This window comes from Streptopelia decaocto (genome assembly GCF_964273445.1).
Source record: "Streptopelia decaocto genome assembly, chromosome: 3".
Classification (NCBI taxonomy): Eukaryota; Metazoa; Chordata; class Aves; order Columbiformes; family Columbidae; genus Streptopelia; species Streptopelia decaocto.
The window spans coordinates 30,621,332-30,639,089 of NC_138656.1; the positions used below are offsets into that span (position 1 = coordinate 30,621,332).

At 37.7% G+C, this 17,758-nt stretch overlaps 1 protein-coding gene across 2 annotated transcripts in view; it reads right to left on the bottom strand.

The window, feature by feature from the left end:
• The window catches only part of BABAM2 (BRISC and BRCA1 A complex member 2), a 172,515-nt gene that overhangs the window by 31,175 nt on the left and 123,582 nt on the right, over nucleotides 1-17,758 (bottom strand). For both annotated transcript variants that reach the window (XM_082048307.1, XM_082048308.1), the window contains exons 8-10: nucleotides 11,570-11,669; nucleotides 9,531-9,601; nucleotides 8,399-8,481 (exon numbers count right to left, since the gene is read on the bottom strand). In XM_082048307.1, the coding sequence (XP_081904433.1) occupies nucleotides 8,399-8,481; nucleotides 9,531-9,601; nucleotides 11,570-11,669 (254 nt within the window). The remainder of the gene's footprint in view (nucleotides 1-8,398; nucleotides 8,482-9,530; nucleotides 9,602-11,569; nucleotides 11,670-17,758) is intronic.

Here is a 17,758-nt window from a genome sequence, read left to right on the forward strand (position 1 = left end):
GTGTGACACTATCCTGCAGGTCAAGAGGAGCCTTTGCTGACACAGAAGGACCCTTTGCCGACACACATGCTGTCCTGTTCTTCCAAGCACTGCTCCACACAGGCTTACAGCTTTCAAATCACAACACAGCATAATCCTGCCCAACCCAACCAGCCAGCTAAGCTACTTCAAATATTTTTTAACTATAATCTAGTTTACAGCAATATAGGCCCATGGCTTCTTCCCACTCCAAAATGTCATAATTTATCCCTTTTGCCCTTGAAGCCACCTTTCACTTAGCTCTCTAGTGTCTTTTCATGACCTAAAGAACTAGTTTGAGGAACACATGCTTTTACGCCATGCTTTCTAGACTACTTGTCATTTTTAGTGCTCTCTTGTGAATACTCCATTTGGGGATGAAGCAAGACAAATAGCAGGATCACAACCCTAAGCTTCAGGGAGCAGACACTGGGTTGTTCAGGAATCTTGCTTCTCCCATGGAAGAATCCTATGGGACAATGGTCCTAGAGAGAAGAGGGCTTTGTCATAACCTCCTCCAAACTCAAAAATGGTCTATCCTAATGAGCAGAAAGTCAACCAAGAGGCCTACAAGAATGAAAGAGGAGCTCCTGACAAAACTCAAACATAAGAAGGAAGCACGTGAGATGTGGACGCTCCCTGAGCATTCAGAGACTGGGTTATGAATGTCAAAGCTCACCTGAAGTTAAACTTGGCAAGGGGGGTTATGGACAACAAGACGGGCTGCTGCAGGAAAAGCATCAGCAACAGGAGGACTAGCGAAAACGTGGGGCTGCTGCTGAATGGGGCAGGGGAAGTGGTGACAACAGAGACAGAAACCCAATTTAAGCATTCCCTCATCTAGACACTTAAGTGTCTTTGTGATCAGCTCCATCTTTAAACCAATCTTTTACCAAAGTAAATGATATTTATCTGTTTGACAAAAGGCACGCAGCAGTTCCCTGCATGTGCTATTGCTGTGACACATATGCATTCTGAGCGAAAGTTTACTTGGTGGTAAAGTAATTGTCATCGGGGAGAAAGAGGAAGGAGACAGAGAAGAAGGATTAAAACACAAACAAAAACAAAACAAAACAAACCACAAAACAAACAAACAAACCAAACCAAAAAACTTTCTTTGATGCAGCTCTTATTTCCAGAAATTTCATATCTCTAATAATCATATGGTGTTCTGTATCACCCTGTTTTTTTCCTGAAAGCATTGCCTGGTACTGAACCCAGGGCTGATCCCTGTGAAACCCATGCTCATCATCTCCTTTCCAGAGTAAAACCAAAATATTTTCTTTCTACTTGATACTACGAGCAACTTTCAACTTGCGGTATCTCACACCTTTAATGTAGTTATTACCTTAGAGAAAAATTATCTGTGAACGCCTTGTGAGACAATTTCAAAACATGTAGACACAAGACAGAGTAAGATGAAAAAGCACCATGATCTGTACTCAAGTCCCAGTTCTGTCAATGACTTTTTGTGACCTAATTACTTTTTTTTCCAAAAATGAGAGTGGATAAAATAGGATTATATCACTTCCCTATCTCAAACATCTTATTCTGAGAATTTATTGGTTATCTGCCATATACTTGGGCACACAGTAGTAGCACTCTAGATATATCTATTAGTTAAGAAAAAGCAATAGTTCACTTTTCTGAAAAGTGCAATTTTAGAAGTTATTACAAGCCTTTCAGTTCATTTTCTAAAGTGCTTGTAGTTCCTGGAAGAACATCAATTAACATCTACAGCAATATACTACGGTTTTAAAGGTACGGCACATATATGTGTTTCTCAGAAATTAAGAAGTTAGCACCCACAGCAAAGTGACACTTAAAACTACTTTGCCAGTTCACCCATGTAAACCCATCATAAAACACCTGTAAAACCTAATTCTTATCAAAACTGTTGTTTCTTGTTTGCTGCTGTTCATACCAAGTTTTATGAATCACCTTGTGTCCATTCTCCCTTCTTTAGAAAAATTCAAAAAATGAACCTAAAACGAGTTTATTGTGAGTGGCACGATTACAAAATGAACACAGGGGAACAGAAAAAGAGGAAAAGAAAACGTTTGTTTTCAGATTTCCTTGCATCCATTATGAATACCTAGAAATGGTAAATCTCATTCAGCTAACGTACATGTAAATACCCAGGATGGAATCAAAGGAACACGATGTTTAATGTACTCTTAATGACCAAAATTAAATTATCAGCTTTCAATATAAATCTAGTTGGCAGCTTCCCTTAGAAATGAAGGATAAAAATACGCAATGGAGAAAAATGATCAGCAGAAGGCTAACTGATTTTCCAAATGTTGCAGTTGAGTCCTGGGACTAGTCCCTGCCTACGTATGGTTAAGTGCAGAACTGTGCGCCTGTGACTTGGGCTACTTTTCCATTGCACTTTCTGATCTACAGCAGTACAGCCTACCCGCAGCTTTCAGCGACTTCAGTTCAGTGATACGCTCCTCCCTGCCCAGGAACTGTCAGATAACGCTTTGTTTTGTGGTGATTAAATCAACGTTCCAAGTTTTGAAGAGATCCCCCCTGCTCAGGGTATATTTTGCTATAGGCAGAACAACATGTCCTTAGGAACTTTCAAGACCAGATTGAGAGAAATAAATGGTACAGACTAGAAGTACTAAGAGCCAGATAAAAAAGTTGCCTCATGAGAGACATTTATCTGCTTGCTGAACAGTTAAAAAATTACTCCCAAGCATTAGTTGCGAAGAACTTTTGACTTCTGCTGGCCAGTTTTACATCACTGGGGCTCTGTTAATCCCCAGTTTGTCATTTAAGAACAAAATGACATCCCTATACAATCTTCACAGACTTTTTTTGATCAGTATTGAACTTCTCACACTGGACTCCTAAAACATGTATTTGTTTTGCTCGACACATCTGCTGAAATATCCTGCTTTCCTGACACTACCAGACACTGCTCCATTCTCCTATAACTTGTTATTTGCATTGTTGTGTCCTCTCTTTTTTCCTTCTCCCTTTGTTTCCACAGAGTCATGAATTCCCATTTTCATCTAAGGAACAATGAGATGAATAAAATAAAAGCACTGTGTAAGGAAGCCAAAACACCTTGTTAGAGAAAAGCTCCACACTTGGTCCTTTTTCAGGAAAGGACTGGGACAGATAACAGTTTATTTTTGCACACCTTCCCTTAAAGAGGCTTCTTTTTCACAATTAGACTAACTTCCCTGAAGAAACAGAGCCAATGCAATCTTAATTTCCCCTAAATATTTTTTCCCTGGAATTTTAAGTGTCAATTGTGATGACTGTCAGGCACTGATATTGATGAAGAGGAGCTACTCTTGAAGGCCTTCCTTTCAGCATCTAAAAGGTATGTGAGCAAGTCTTACATGACAGAAAACTGAAAAAACCACATCTCTAAACGTACTAACCCTACTCAGATGGTTATGCATACTCTGGTAGCACACAGGAGTCATTGAGCATATTCCAACTGCATTAAATACATCAGAACAACAAACACTAATTGCTTCTCACTTCTACATTTAACAAGATCTATAGGTCCTATGTAGCAGAGAGGGCTATATGGCCAAAACTACAGGCAGATAAAGGTTTACTGAAATATTTACAGGAATGTTTACATGGAACAGTCTCATATTCTGGGTTCCAAATTGCTCAGATAAATATTTCTTAAACATTTTTATTATCTCTGTGACTGTGAAGTTATTGTGGTTGGCATGTGATTTTTCAAATACGAATCAGCAAAAGCTATTTCAAAACCAGCAACAAATACAAGCTTAGATGAAGGAAAATATGTTTGCCTTCTCACATAAGCTCTCCTACACCCAAATAGCAAACACTAAGCGATCTAACGCACGTTCACCTAGGAAAAAAATCTTCCACTTAGGACTGTACCAAACCTCCTTGCTAGCCATTTACTACCACAAAGTCTAACTTGTTTATTTAAACAGCTGCAGGAGGAGTAGATGAAGGAGCTGGCGAACGTTCATTAACTCCATTCTGTTGACTTTCCAGAGGTGAGGCAATCTTCTTTAAAGGGAAGGTGACATGTTAAACTACACTGGGTGCCTGAAAAAATTAATACTTACCTAAATTCTAAAGATTATTATTGCTCTACAGAATGATTAAAACAATATCTGAAGCCTAATCAGTTAATTCTGCTTGGAAAGGGAACTGACAGAACAAATTACTTCTTCAACACAATTGTGTTTATTTACAGTAAGTGAGCATACATTCCTCTTTTTCTGAACACAACTGGAATAAACTGCACTTTCTTTACACAGTAGTGTAAATTTGTCTTCTCAGCTATTAATTCTTTTCCAAAATACCCTATTTTTGCCTGTTCTCCCAAGCTCCATCTGACAAACATGGCTACCAGCAACTCTGTGTGTCTTTATTTTCCAAGCTGCTTTCTGAGGCTGTGGACAGATGTGCTAATCCAGACCCAAAAGAGGTTAATGTGAGCAACCCCCAACTGTTAGCTCAAGCCATCAATTCAAACCATGTTAAGTTGACTGCATTGGCACAAATTGATCTGCTGACAAGTGCAGGTAGCAATAACCGAACAGGAATGCATGAGAAACTGGCACTGATGACTTCATAGAATCATAGAATGTCCTGAATTGGAAGGGACCCACAAGGATCATCGAGTCCAACTCCTGTCCCTGCACAGGACAACCCAACAGTTCACACCATGTGTCTGAGGGCTTGTCCAGTCTCTTCTTAAACACTGTCAGGCTTGGGGCCGTGACACCTCCCTGGGGAGCCTGTTCCAGTGTCCACCACCCTCTGGGGGAAGAGCCTTTTCCTCATGTCCAACCTAAACCTCCCCTGGCACATCTTCCTGCAATTCCCTTGGGTTCTGTCATTGGTCACTAAAGAGAAGAGTTCGGCACCTGCTCTTCCTCCTCCCCTTGTGAGGAAGCTGTAGCTGCCATGAGGTCTCCCCTCAGTCTCCTCTTCTCCAGGCTGAACAAACTCAGTGACTTCACCTGCTCCTCACACAGCTTCACCAAAAAACCCTGAAGCCAGAAACAGGTGTCTGCCCAAAGCCTGATACAGGTATAACCTCCTACAACCCAGTTAATGCTCTACCTCTTTGCTTGCTTCTCTCTCCTGTGTAGAAACCTCCTTCTTGCTGAGATGCTGCCTATTTCTGATGTATTCTCTGACAGAGGTAACCACATACCTGCACAGGTGGGTAAGAGGGTGGACATAAAGCTATTTCAGTTGGCACTCCCATAACAAGAAAGCTTGTTAATTACATCTTAGCTTTTATATGACCAGCACTTTGGACCTCCTGGGTCACTGGTATTATCCAAGACAGAAGCTGAAAGCCCTCATAGTTGGCTAAGCCAAGGTCAGTGGCAGCACGTGTTCCCATCAACTTAACTTAAGTCTGAGGTCCCATACAAGCTTAAGATACAAATGCTGGAAGCTTCCAGCATTCTCCATCCCCTGAAATATTGTTCAAAGAAACAAAACCTTTTTTAGTTTAATATCTGTCCTTTTCAAGATGTCTTAAATACCCACTAACACAAGCAGTGTTTCACATACTATTGCAACCAGTCCAACTTCTGTCCATCTCCTTTGTGCTGGTAACCTAAAAACCTTATAAGATAAAAAATAATCTTTAAAAAGTCTATATACAGGTTGTTTTGGAGTCTTATTCTTGTGGCCATATCAATAAGGCTACTTAATTGTTAATTGTGCACAGGTAATGTAACTTGTGTTCATATTTATATACGACATAAATACACAGAATATATGCAGGAACAAGAATAAGAAGAAATCTCTCTCTCCAAAAACTAAACATACATGATTTATAAATGAGAAGCGAAAAAAATCAGCAGTATATTGAAGTTTACTTACAAAGCTTCATGGTGTGACCTGCTCATAAGCAGTATTAATATCAAAAGCACTAAGCCTGATTAACGATTTCCTCTTCCATGTGGATGCACAAACTTCTCTGAATGTTTATTTCTTCTGTCATATATTTGAAAGGCACTTGATCAATTTTTAGAACTAAACCACTAAAGCAACAGTTCCTTTGACTGCTCTTTGATCTCATGTAATAACCAGCAGCCACATTAATCTAATGATTAAGTTTGCAATTAGGTAGCTCTCCTGTGTTTTAAGTTAGAATGGGTAGACTTTGCTCTTCATTCTGTAACTATTACACAAATCATTTTTTTAACAAGTGAAATTGTTCTGAGCTTACTGGGCTTTGGTAATCTAGAACTACTTTCCCGTTTCTCTCCTCATCTTTAATTCAGTTTACTCAATAAAACTATTCTAATTTCACTTTACGTCTAATGTGTTTTGCTCACTAGTTTCAAAACAAGTATGTAACTCTGAACACAAATAGTTGCAAAAAAAAAACCAAAACCCAAAGTTATTTTGAAATCTCTGAATGCATCTTTTAAAGGAAATAAAACTCACATTAGGGTTTATATATCTCACAATTTTAATTAAACCTAAAATCTTAACCAAAATTAAGATGGCAGTAAAATTTACTATGTTTCCTTTAATTTGATTTGCTGTGGTGTTTGCTGTATGCTGACCTATTTATTCTGCTCTGAATACTTTGTCTACATACTATAGTAAATATATAAATGAGAACTGTTTTCAACTTACAGCTATTTCTCCCAGACATTTTATTAGATGCTTGCTAAATATTCAACCATAATATGCATAGTTATGTCAGTGGTTCAGAGATGAAAGCCTACATTACTTCACTCAGGAAATGAAGTGCAGGTTTCGGTCCTTTCATTGCAATATCCTTCAGTGCATAAAACATAAATGTTTTTGGACTGGACTGTTCAACAAGCGGGTGATGCAACAGCTTACACAGCTAAGCCACTGTATCATTTCTAAGGCCACAGGGTTAATACATAGTGATAAACTATTCAGCTATAATTGTAGCTTTCGTGCCAGTTAAACTGAGCACTATGAATATTACCCAGTTAAAACATACTCTGTTATTTAACAGAAATTTGAATTTTGATCCCCCTCAAATTTAACTGCTTCAGTAACTATTATGTTGTATTATCCCACAGCAAAACTAAAACTGACAGGAATTTTACCACTGATAAAATTAAATCAAACATATTCAGGACTAAGAAAGGTAGGAAATCTTCAAGACAGTTGTAGAAGCATCATCTCATAGAAGACAATCGCCCAGTGATCAATTCTCAACTGCAGCTGAAGATAAGTAAAGGTGTAATAAGGACAATTTTTCCAAAAATATTCAGTTCCACCCCCCAATGTAAATCAGACTAATACGATGGAAGCTTCTAAATTTCAAGCTTGAGTTTTTTAGACCTCTTATTGTCATTACTGTCTGGAAATTCTAGGTGATAAAAAAGGATCAGTAAGACCATTTTTATGATCTCTGATACAGCACAGGGTGAAGGACTTCTCGGAACAATGGCTATGCTCACTTCTTGCTTTAAACCTCTGGGACAAATTTCTATGGTGTCATTAAGACATCATTAGTTTTCCACATGAAAAGCTAGCCCACAATCAAAAATGACGTACTCTGAAATATTCCAGTGCTACAGCGTTAATAAACACCAATGTTGCAGCTGCCCAGACCACACTGTAATTATTTTAAACAAATACAAGTGTAACAATCAAAAATATAGGGTAAAAAGACTGAATTTCCCCAGACCAAAATACTTTTGATACGTGTGAATTTCAGCTTACCATAGGGAAAGATAATAATTTTTACTTACATTAACATGTATAAGGCAGTAACAAAGCCACACTTACTCATTTCTATACAAAGTAATACCTATGTATTTATTTAACAATGTCTCTTTGAAAGTAATACAATCTTGGTTCAAAAATTTCAAATGACAGTAAATCTAGCTACATGATGTAGCAAACTGTTAGACGGTTTTGCCTACACAGTTTCAGTCTAGGAATTCTATCTCCTAATGACAGTATGGTATTAGTTCTCATTTAATATGTTTTACCTACATTACAGCGTCTTTACTATTACACTATCAGTGCATTCATTACTGACAATTACAGAAGATTTTAGGTATTCCCAGCTTATGTATAATATTGGTCCTCATTACTGACACTTTTGAAAGGATGAGTTACAACTGTGTACTTAATCTTGAGTCAAATTACCAGAGAACCTTCCCAGGACACTTTGGTGTTCTATAAAGCAGGCAGTACATTACCGATGTGGGTCCTCTCCCTTTTTCCAAATACAATCAGGATTTTGTGTTTTCAAAGTGTCATGGTCACATCAAAAATACATTAAGCACTGGATAAAAATAGATAAAACTTTTAAACTGTTTCCTGTAATTGTATTTTTTCCCTTTTGAACTTGTATCTTCAAGAGGATAGACATTTATGCCTGAGGCAAAGAGTTACTCACTGTGAACAAGGAAGCAAAAATCTTTCCACATCAGCAACAGAGTAAGCTTTGTGAAGCCTTCTGCATCATATTCCACCACACCACTGTCAACAAAAAACACCAAAAAATTAATACCACTTTTACCTACCATTCATTCTAATACTGAACGATGAATATGTAAATTCTTTATTACAAGGACTGTTTTTTTTTTAGTTTATTCAGAAAATTCCAGTATTTGCTTTATTTATTAACAATTACAATTCTCTTGCTAAATGAAAACTCAACTTTTAATCATAATAATCTTATTCATGCTGTGCTATTGGAGTTTGCTTCTTACCTGAAGAAAAGGCCACATTCAGTTTATATAAATGTACTTTAGAATGAAAGGAGACCCACTAATGCATGTGCAGTACTAAATTGATAAAAACTGTACATACATAAACTCCCTGTATATTACTCAGATTAAGATATTGACTCTGTAGTAAATGATAGAGTAAAATTGAAAATGCACAGGCTTAGAGTTTAAATTTGAAAATTCAAAAGAGTGTATATTAAAAAAGCAAACTGCTAGAACATACAAAGAATTAAATACAGAAGACTTGTTCAGCAGACGGCTTAAAAGTTTCAACCATCAGGAGTCGGTATTCTCTGAAAGTCTCAAGCAGTATCAGGACCCATGAACCACTTCATAAGTGAAATAAAATCATAGGCACACTCAGGCCATCTCTATACTGTAGTTTTGTCAGAAGAAAAGGAACTCTCGTTTTAATAAGAATTGCGCTTGCATTGACTATCTACTCATATGTCCAATTCAAGCTATCGTTACCTATCTACAGCTGTATAAAATTCTGGATGCACCCAGGGTATCCCTGTCTTCCTACCCTCACTCGATGGACCTGAGAGTTGAAGGGCTCCCGAATACCCACATCATTTGGCATCACCACTCGGAAGAAGAAAACCCCTCCCCAGAACGAGGTAAAGCGCTGCTGGTCCGGCAATTGCTGTTGCATCGGCTCTGGGACCCTCACTCAAGTCAGGATTTAACCAGATTTCATCTCATCCAGTGGACAGCAGTCACACAACCAAAGATCACGTGCAGCAAACGACACTTTCCCCCATGCTACAGAAAATAATGCATCAAAAGGAAACTTACGTTCCAAAGTGACTCAGGAAAGCTGCGATATACTCTCTTCTCTTATGGTATCCCTGAATAACATATTGTACCTTGAAAAAGAAAGAAAGAAACAACTCTAGAGCTATAAAAAGATAAAAATATCCAATGTTCCTGATTTGTTATATATTCCTTGTTAAGGAAGGTTTATGTTTGACATGGTAGAAGTTCTGAGTTCTACATTTAGCTCACATGAATTCTCTAAAGAATCCTAAAATGCCTTTAGAACAAACAGTGGATCTTGCACACAGAAAATCTTGCAAAGAAATCTCTTCACTCTCTTCTGAGAGAAACTCAGTCATTCACAACGTACTGAAGCCCCTGTTTAACTGCACAAGACAAAGAGTGAAGAAATGCATGACCTTAGCTTGTTGAAATTTGAGCAGGAAGCTGCGACAGGCAAATCATCATTACCTAAACTCACAGTTGGTTCAGTGTCAAAATAACATTCTGGTTATAAAAGAAAAAAATATGTATTTCACAACTGATCTCAGGTGTTTTCTGAAGACTACACCTCCAACAAAATCTTCTTAACACTAAGCTCTCTCAGTGGTTTCATGCTGACTCAGGGAGCCACCTACTCAACTGTGAGCATCAATTTCTGAGGCATTCTGGGTTTTGAAAGACTTCCATTCTGGCACAGACGAAATCCAACAATGTTAAACTTGGAAGACTTACGGCAAAATTCTCCTTGCACCGTGTATGTTTTCTTATTGATTTGAATGGGATTACTTAGCAGAACAGCGTGAACAGGGTTTGACCTGCAGCAGACACAACGCGTGTGCTGTCAGGCTGCAGGAGCATCTGGTTTACAACTGGTAACTTCAAGTAATTACAGTATGGTTCCATATGTGATTCCCAACGTAAATCCCTTCGCCTTCCAGAACAAAAATTAACATCTTAGAAATGTTTTTTTCCCACTGAACACAACAGGAAGAATTTTTTTTTTTTTTTTTCCTAATACTAGAATTCCTTGGCTGGGAAATACTTTTGCTAAATTTTTTGAAAAAGCCTTGATACAATCATTGCTGAGAGCTATCTTGTACCCCTTAAAGTTAAATTCTATTTATAAATTGAGATTTCATTTTATAAAAAAACCTATGATTATTTTGAAGGCTTTGTGTAGGATCTGAAATATTATTTTGGGAAAAGGAAAACATATAAGTTTGCTTAAGGGACTTTGTTTAAGAAAGGATAAAAACAGTCCTGTGTACTTGCAGATTTTAAAAACAGAAAGTATTTTTTACAGAAAACCACAACAAAAACAACTCTAAAGATAGATTCCAATATAAATATAGAAATACATCTTGAAGAACTTTTTCTAAAAGATAAAACTATTTTCCTCATTTGGACAATTGAAGGTAAAAATAATATACAAATAGGAGGTCTGTAATATGCAGATTCCTGGATGTTAACCCCATAGCTTTCTTTAGAAAATTACACGTAAATAATGGAGAAGCTTTCAAAATACTATACTTGCTCTTTTTTGTTTAAACAGTAAACTAACCGGAATACAACCTTTTCAGCAGCCTTAAATAGCTCTTACTATATAAACATTCAAATAGACTACTGATTCCGTTCATTTGGATGAAACATCTGAGAAGGAAATCACCGAGTAAGTACTCAAAACCTACAATGATGACTATGGTATGAGAACTTCCAACTGGAAAAATAATATGCAAACTGCACATCTGTATTTACTAGCATAATAGTACGCTACAATTCAGTGCTGTATGATGCAACAACATCTTATCTGAAATCTTAAGTCATCACAATAAGAAAAATCTACTACAAGATCTGATCCCAAACAGACTTGTTTACCTTGAAGAGTCATTACATTCAGTGCCCTGCACAGATGCTCACCTCCTATCAATAAGTTACTCCTTGTATAGTTCACCTCAAGCACACCTTGCTTGGCCTACCTGGTAGAAGAAAAACTATGTCTACGGAAATGCTATAGTGTGTTACTGCAATACAGAACAGCAAATAAGAGGAGAATTGAGCTGTCTTTACTAACTTACCTTATTTGTTAGCAGCTGGCATACTTGGGGTACATAGTCGATAAGACAACCACCACCAGGAAAGGCTGGAATATGAAGGGCAGATGATCCTCCAAGCGCACTAGAAATAGAAGTTAATTTAACAGTACATTACACGTACAGGTCCTGGGATTTGAAAGTGATTTCTACACTGTCCTCTTTCCCTACGCTTAAAGTCAGAGGAACATGACGAGCAAGTGTATTATATACTGTGGCAATATAAAAAGTATTGAGTGGTACCATCTATAGAAACAAGTTATAGCACGACCCACTGTAATTAAACTATTCTAATCAAGAGTATCACTAATGCAAAGCATTCTCTCATGAAATAGCTTCTTCATTGCAAGCAGTTCTGTTTCCTAGCCCTCATCAATAAGATGTGGAGCACTGTAGTTAAGGTATCTTGCTATTGTGGGAGAAGAGGACTTTGAGTTTTGAATTATTCAAAAAGCCACCTTCAGTCAAACCAGCTAAGAATAAGCAAAATACTTTGGAGTGAGGAGGAACAGATGGCCAGATGCACTTGTCAGCTGTGCCACCTACTCCAGTTTTAGGTCTCCCAATACAACACAGATGTTAACCTACTAGATCAAGGGGGCAGTGGGCCGGAACAATTATCAGGTACAGTATGTAATGGGAGATGCTCAAAGAAACCTGTTTGTTCGGTATTAACAAAATATTGGGGAGGGGGGCAGTTCAAAGAGGGGAGCTGAAGGCATATTGTTATCGAAGACATATTGATGCCTTCAGTTATCTAGGGGAAAAAAATAGAGAAGATGGAGCCACAGTCTTCTCTGAAGTGCACAGTGATAGGATGAAAGGCAATGCAGACATGTTACAACAAAGAAAGTTCTGGTTATGTATTAGGAAAAACATTTTCACAATGAGAGCAATCAAATGCTGGAAGACAGACCCAGAGGGGCTGGGGAATCTCCATCCTTGGAGGTGCTCAAAGCTCAGCCAAACAACTGCCATGAGCACGCTCATCTCAGCTGGTCCTGCTCTGAGGTGGGGCTTGGCCAGTTAATTCCAGACGTTCCCTCCAGTCCACACTGCTTTGTGATTATATTCCCTGATTCTATGATTTCGTTCATTCCCAGAAACAATATGAACAAAGATACTAATTCTGTCCATGCACAGACTGGAAATCTGAGCACTAGGAATCCACAGACATAAGATAACTTCAGAGATGTATTTAGGCACCTTAATCAATTGTCTTTGTCATACAACGGAAGACTGAAGTACACCTGCTGTTGCTGAGGAGAATGGCTTTTTTGGTGTGGAAAGATGTGGCACTTTCTATTTAAATCAGGTTGTATATGGCAACAACCACCTAGAGTCCATGCTACTTTCTTTTAGCAGCACTGACCTAAATATTTCTTACAGTCTTTTACCGTTCAAAAGGGATATGAATGGATTTGCATTACACACTGTGGCTTACATCATTCACTAAACATCCAGAACCTTGTTAGGTACAATTAAAGAGCTTCAAAAGCTACATTACTTCGTGGTCTTCTGTTTGTTTACGTGCTGTTTCCATGAAAAAGCTGCTGGAAAGAAAGTTCTCTGCAAAATAAGGCTCTTATTCTCCAACAGGACCTGCCCTTGTATTTTCCTCAGTACTGATAAGAGATCACTTTGATCGGCATACAGGCCTACAGCCATACATCCCTTTGAAGGAACAGAGACTACACAAATCAAAAAACCCAAACTCATAACGAGGTATATGGAAATCTGCTACTCAGGCAAAACAGTCTGGGTTCAGCAGACTGTTCACCACATGGAACAGTTCTGCAGGTCTGGATTTTGCATATGCAACGATGTAAAAAAAAAAAAAATAGCCCTGAGTACTCCACAGCTAAAAAAAAAAACCAAACAAACTTTTCCAGCAGAAGTAAGACCTGAATAGGATTTTTTAAAAAAAACAGAATTCAGTTTCCTTGCTGCTATTCCCTGACTAAAATTACTCACATGGGAATATGCTTTTGCTACTTGTGGATGTTAAAAGCAGTGAAGCGTGACTATTAGATTATTACTAAATTGGAACATTTCTGAAACAGTAGTTTGCCCTTAGGAAATTGAAAGTATACTGGGTCCATGAGTCTTTAATGTTACGGAATGAAAGACTTGTCCCTCCTGATACACTACAAGTGGGTTGTGAACCTTACTTTAAGACCCTGGCTTCCAGTTTAATCTCACACACAGAGCAAATGGTACTGACCATTTTGCATCCTGCTTTGCCTCATTTGCAACCAAGTCCAAGTTCCTCCTCAGCATGGAGGTATCACTGGAGATGCTCAAATGACTACAACAGGAATTACAGGCTCCTCTCTCAGTTGCAATAGCAGGCATGAAATTAAGAGTAATCTTAAACAGATTTCACATGCAAAAAAGCTTCTACTCCTGTATCACTGGCTTCCAACGCATCTTCCAGACTGAATTATTATGATTTGTGAATAAGGGCTACCCATTTTACCTGCATCCATCTTTTGAAAATAGTCAATCCATAAAAACTTGTTGACATAAACAGGAATTTAACCCTTCTCTAATGAAAAACAGACTGCTACAAGGTGTGGTTTCTGACAAAAACGTCCCTCCACAGAAAGAAGGCTGGAATTTCAGGTATAATTATCTTCTGAAAACAGAATAAAGCTCTACAATATGTAATTTATGTTCTGTAGAAATAATTATGGGTAGGGAAAATTAAGAGTGGACAGGCATCTTTGTTCCCTATATTGGGTCAGCGAATCTGCTTATTAAATTGTTTAATACAACATTGCATTTGCACAGGACCTTGCCTCTAACCATCTCAAAACTTCCTATGAACATTCAGCAGTTAAGGTTCATCTGCGCTATGAAACTGATATTTGTCTTTTATTTTTAAACATGTAAGGAATCTATTGCTCAGAGTTTGATTTGACTATGCTGTACTATGTCTCTGTCATACCAAAGGAACATACTTGCAGTATCTCACAATAAGAAAAAGCAAGAAGCTATAACAAACGTAATAAATCTGCAGCTGAAGAAAAAAGTGACTTACTCAAAGTCAAACATGAAGGACCGGTAAAAGATGCAAGGAAATAAGTGAAATGGAGAAAATAAAGCAAGGGAATTTCAGCATGCAGCTCAGTATCTAATGCTGCTTTTTGAGGTGCCTCAAAGCCTAATCAAAAGAAAAGGAGAAGAAAAAGAAAAATGCCACAAGTATCCTTTTACAGTCAAGGAAATTCTATTTGCCAAGAGATTCTACCAGTGTAAGATGAAGATTCCTGCATGTCAGACCTGTTTTCCAGGCATTCAGGATTCTTGGAAGACAGATCTTACCTCTGTTTCTGATCAAGCCTTCTTTTTCGGTATCACTGTTATACACTCATAAATATAACACATTTTTATACCCAGGAACAAAAACAACTACAACATCACACTATCAGGTTTGGTGGCATCCATTGTATCAAGATGACAAAAACAAACAACAAAAGATATGATGAGAAAGTTATTTTGCTTTTAAACACAGACAAATTAAGTAATATTGCTACCCTATAGCTACCAGAGTAAGCCTAGTTTCAGCACAACCAATTTAATTGTGTTTGATTTCTACACATTTTTTTGTCAGTAACCTGCTGTTCTTTAAATGCTAAAATTCTAAGAGATTCTGCTATGGCTTTCTATAATTTATCGTAATTCATGAAACAACAGTCTTAGTGGATGCTATTTCATTACGACCAGTACTGGATGAAGATAAATACATGGTAGATCTACCTATCTATGAGATAAGGTTGCATTAACACTTTGAAACACAAAGATCTGTTGGACTCAGCATTTACTTACTGTTACTTCAAACCTACTTGACACTGCAAACCAACTTCATACACCTCATTTTAAGATGGACCAGGGACTTTTTAAGATGGACCAGGGACATTTGCAGCAAGTTCCTGCCTTCCTGGGTTTCCAGAGCATCAGACACAATGTGTTTCTGATCCATCATCTGTGAATTAAAACGGATTTTGTGACAGACTGAGTACTGAAGTCAACAAGAGCAGTGGCCAGCCTGCACTAACAGCAGTTCTGTTCCGTGGCACATGGAAATACAAGTGCAGAGAGCATAGCTGGACCATGTTTACATTGCAAGTGACTTCCTCTGTCTGCCCCTGTATGGATCTATTTATTCAGGCCTGCATACAAAATGCCTTTCTCAATAAATGATCCTTAAAAAAGGGGGCATAGTATTAATTCACAGGTTTACAGAAGTGACTGGTTTTGTTATTGAGTATTTATGTGTAAAAAACCAGTTATATTTCCTCTTCCTTAAAAACACCACTTCACTAGAGAAGAACAGGCAGAGAGGACACAGCCTCAAGTTGTGCAAGAGGAGATTTCGATTGGATACTGGGAAGAGCTTTTAGGCTGAGTCTGGAAAATGAGAATTTTGTTCAGACTACCCTCATCTTGCAGGGTCCCGCAAGAATAAAATGTCACAGTTTATAAAGTCATGTACTAACACACGTTATGGTACTACAGTTAAGCATCCATACACATGTATTACTGTCTATATATTTTGTGCTCTCTCTTGTTTTTTATATATATATATACTTATATATATATACACTTTTATATATATATATACTTTTTTATATATATATATATATATATATTTTTTTTTTGGTGTGTGTGTGTTTGCGTGGTACCGTTCCCCATCTCCAAAGATGCATAAGCTTTTATTTGAAAGAAGTATCACAAAGAAAAGAAGATCTAAGGAAAAGTTTCAGGCTCTTAAAATGAGGTACCTTGCACAATGGCAGTCATTTTTGCTCCAAGTGAGGTAAGAGTAAAATACATGTATTTTGGAAGGGAGCCAAGCACTGTAAGAAGAATCATACTTATCCCTGTATACAGTGTGAATGTAGCATTGAAGAGCTTTATACCAAAAGGAAGCAGTACATTATACCAACTGCACTCAACAATGTTCCTAATCCAATCTATTCATTCTGCAAAATCCACATAAGATAGGGAAATGACAATTTCAATGATCTTGAACGAGGCAGTTGAAGATTTGTCCAGCTTTGAAAATGTAAATAAACAAAAAACTTGCCTCTGCATGGAAAGACTTTTTATACCACTATTTAATAACTAAAAGCTTTTCTCTCAGCATGGCCAATGTTAAAACATGTTCAAATCTATGTACTGGTGATGGACAGACGACTTCAGACTTCATAGACTGTAGCCCTTGCTTTTACCAGGAAACACCCTCCTTAGTTCTCTAAGTTTTCACCTCCCTTATTTTGAAACTGAAGCACGTTTCAGACCTTCACGGGCACTTCAAGGGTTTATTACTCATGATGGCTGTAAGTAAGAGTAGCCTGAAGCACGTGGAAAGAAATTCCCTTCTTTTTGCTCTTTTTTCCCCTCTTTTGAGACTCATGTTATGGGCTTTGATCTCCTTCCTGGCTCTCCTTCTCCTTTGTTGCTGAAGTAAATAGTTGACTTTTTTTTTCTCTTTTGCAGTTTCATCACTTTAGTACATTACACTATTTGGCACAGAAGACATGAGGAACCACATCAAATAAAAGCACGTGACCACAAAAGCTGCCCTGCCAACCATGATCCCAGATTTGCCGTCAGTTTACCATTTTTCAGACTTGTTCGACCATAACCAAATCCTCCCTATCACACGAACAACGTGGAGCTTGGCAGAAGCCTTGGGAGAGTGCTTCAATCAGCAATACAGAGCTTAACAGTAAAATAACAGAACATTACTCTTGCTAAGGAAAGATCATCCGGTCTAGGTTTGTGACACTGTTTCTCTCCTTTTTAGCATTATAATACTCCATTTAAAGCAAATATAATTAACATATCGTTTGTCAACTCAAGTCTACTACCAGGTAAAGTACGTCCAAAAAATATTAATAGTTCTCATTCTATTTTTAAATAAATCATTTTTGCTTACAATTATTTCTACTTAAGCATTGGTAAAATCAGGTATCTACATTGTTGAGTGTACAGAAAGAAAATACAATCACAAATAGACCTAGAGGGAAAACTATGCCAAATCCTGGTCAAACTCAGACTAAACATCTGGCCATTAGAGCTGAAAAGATAACACCATCTTTTTTCCTTTGACCTAGTGGAGGTTCAAGGTAAATACCTCTGAGTTCCTCTTGACTACTGATTGGA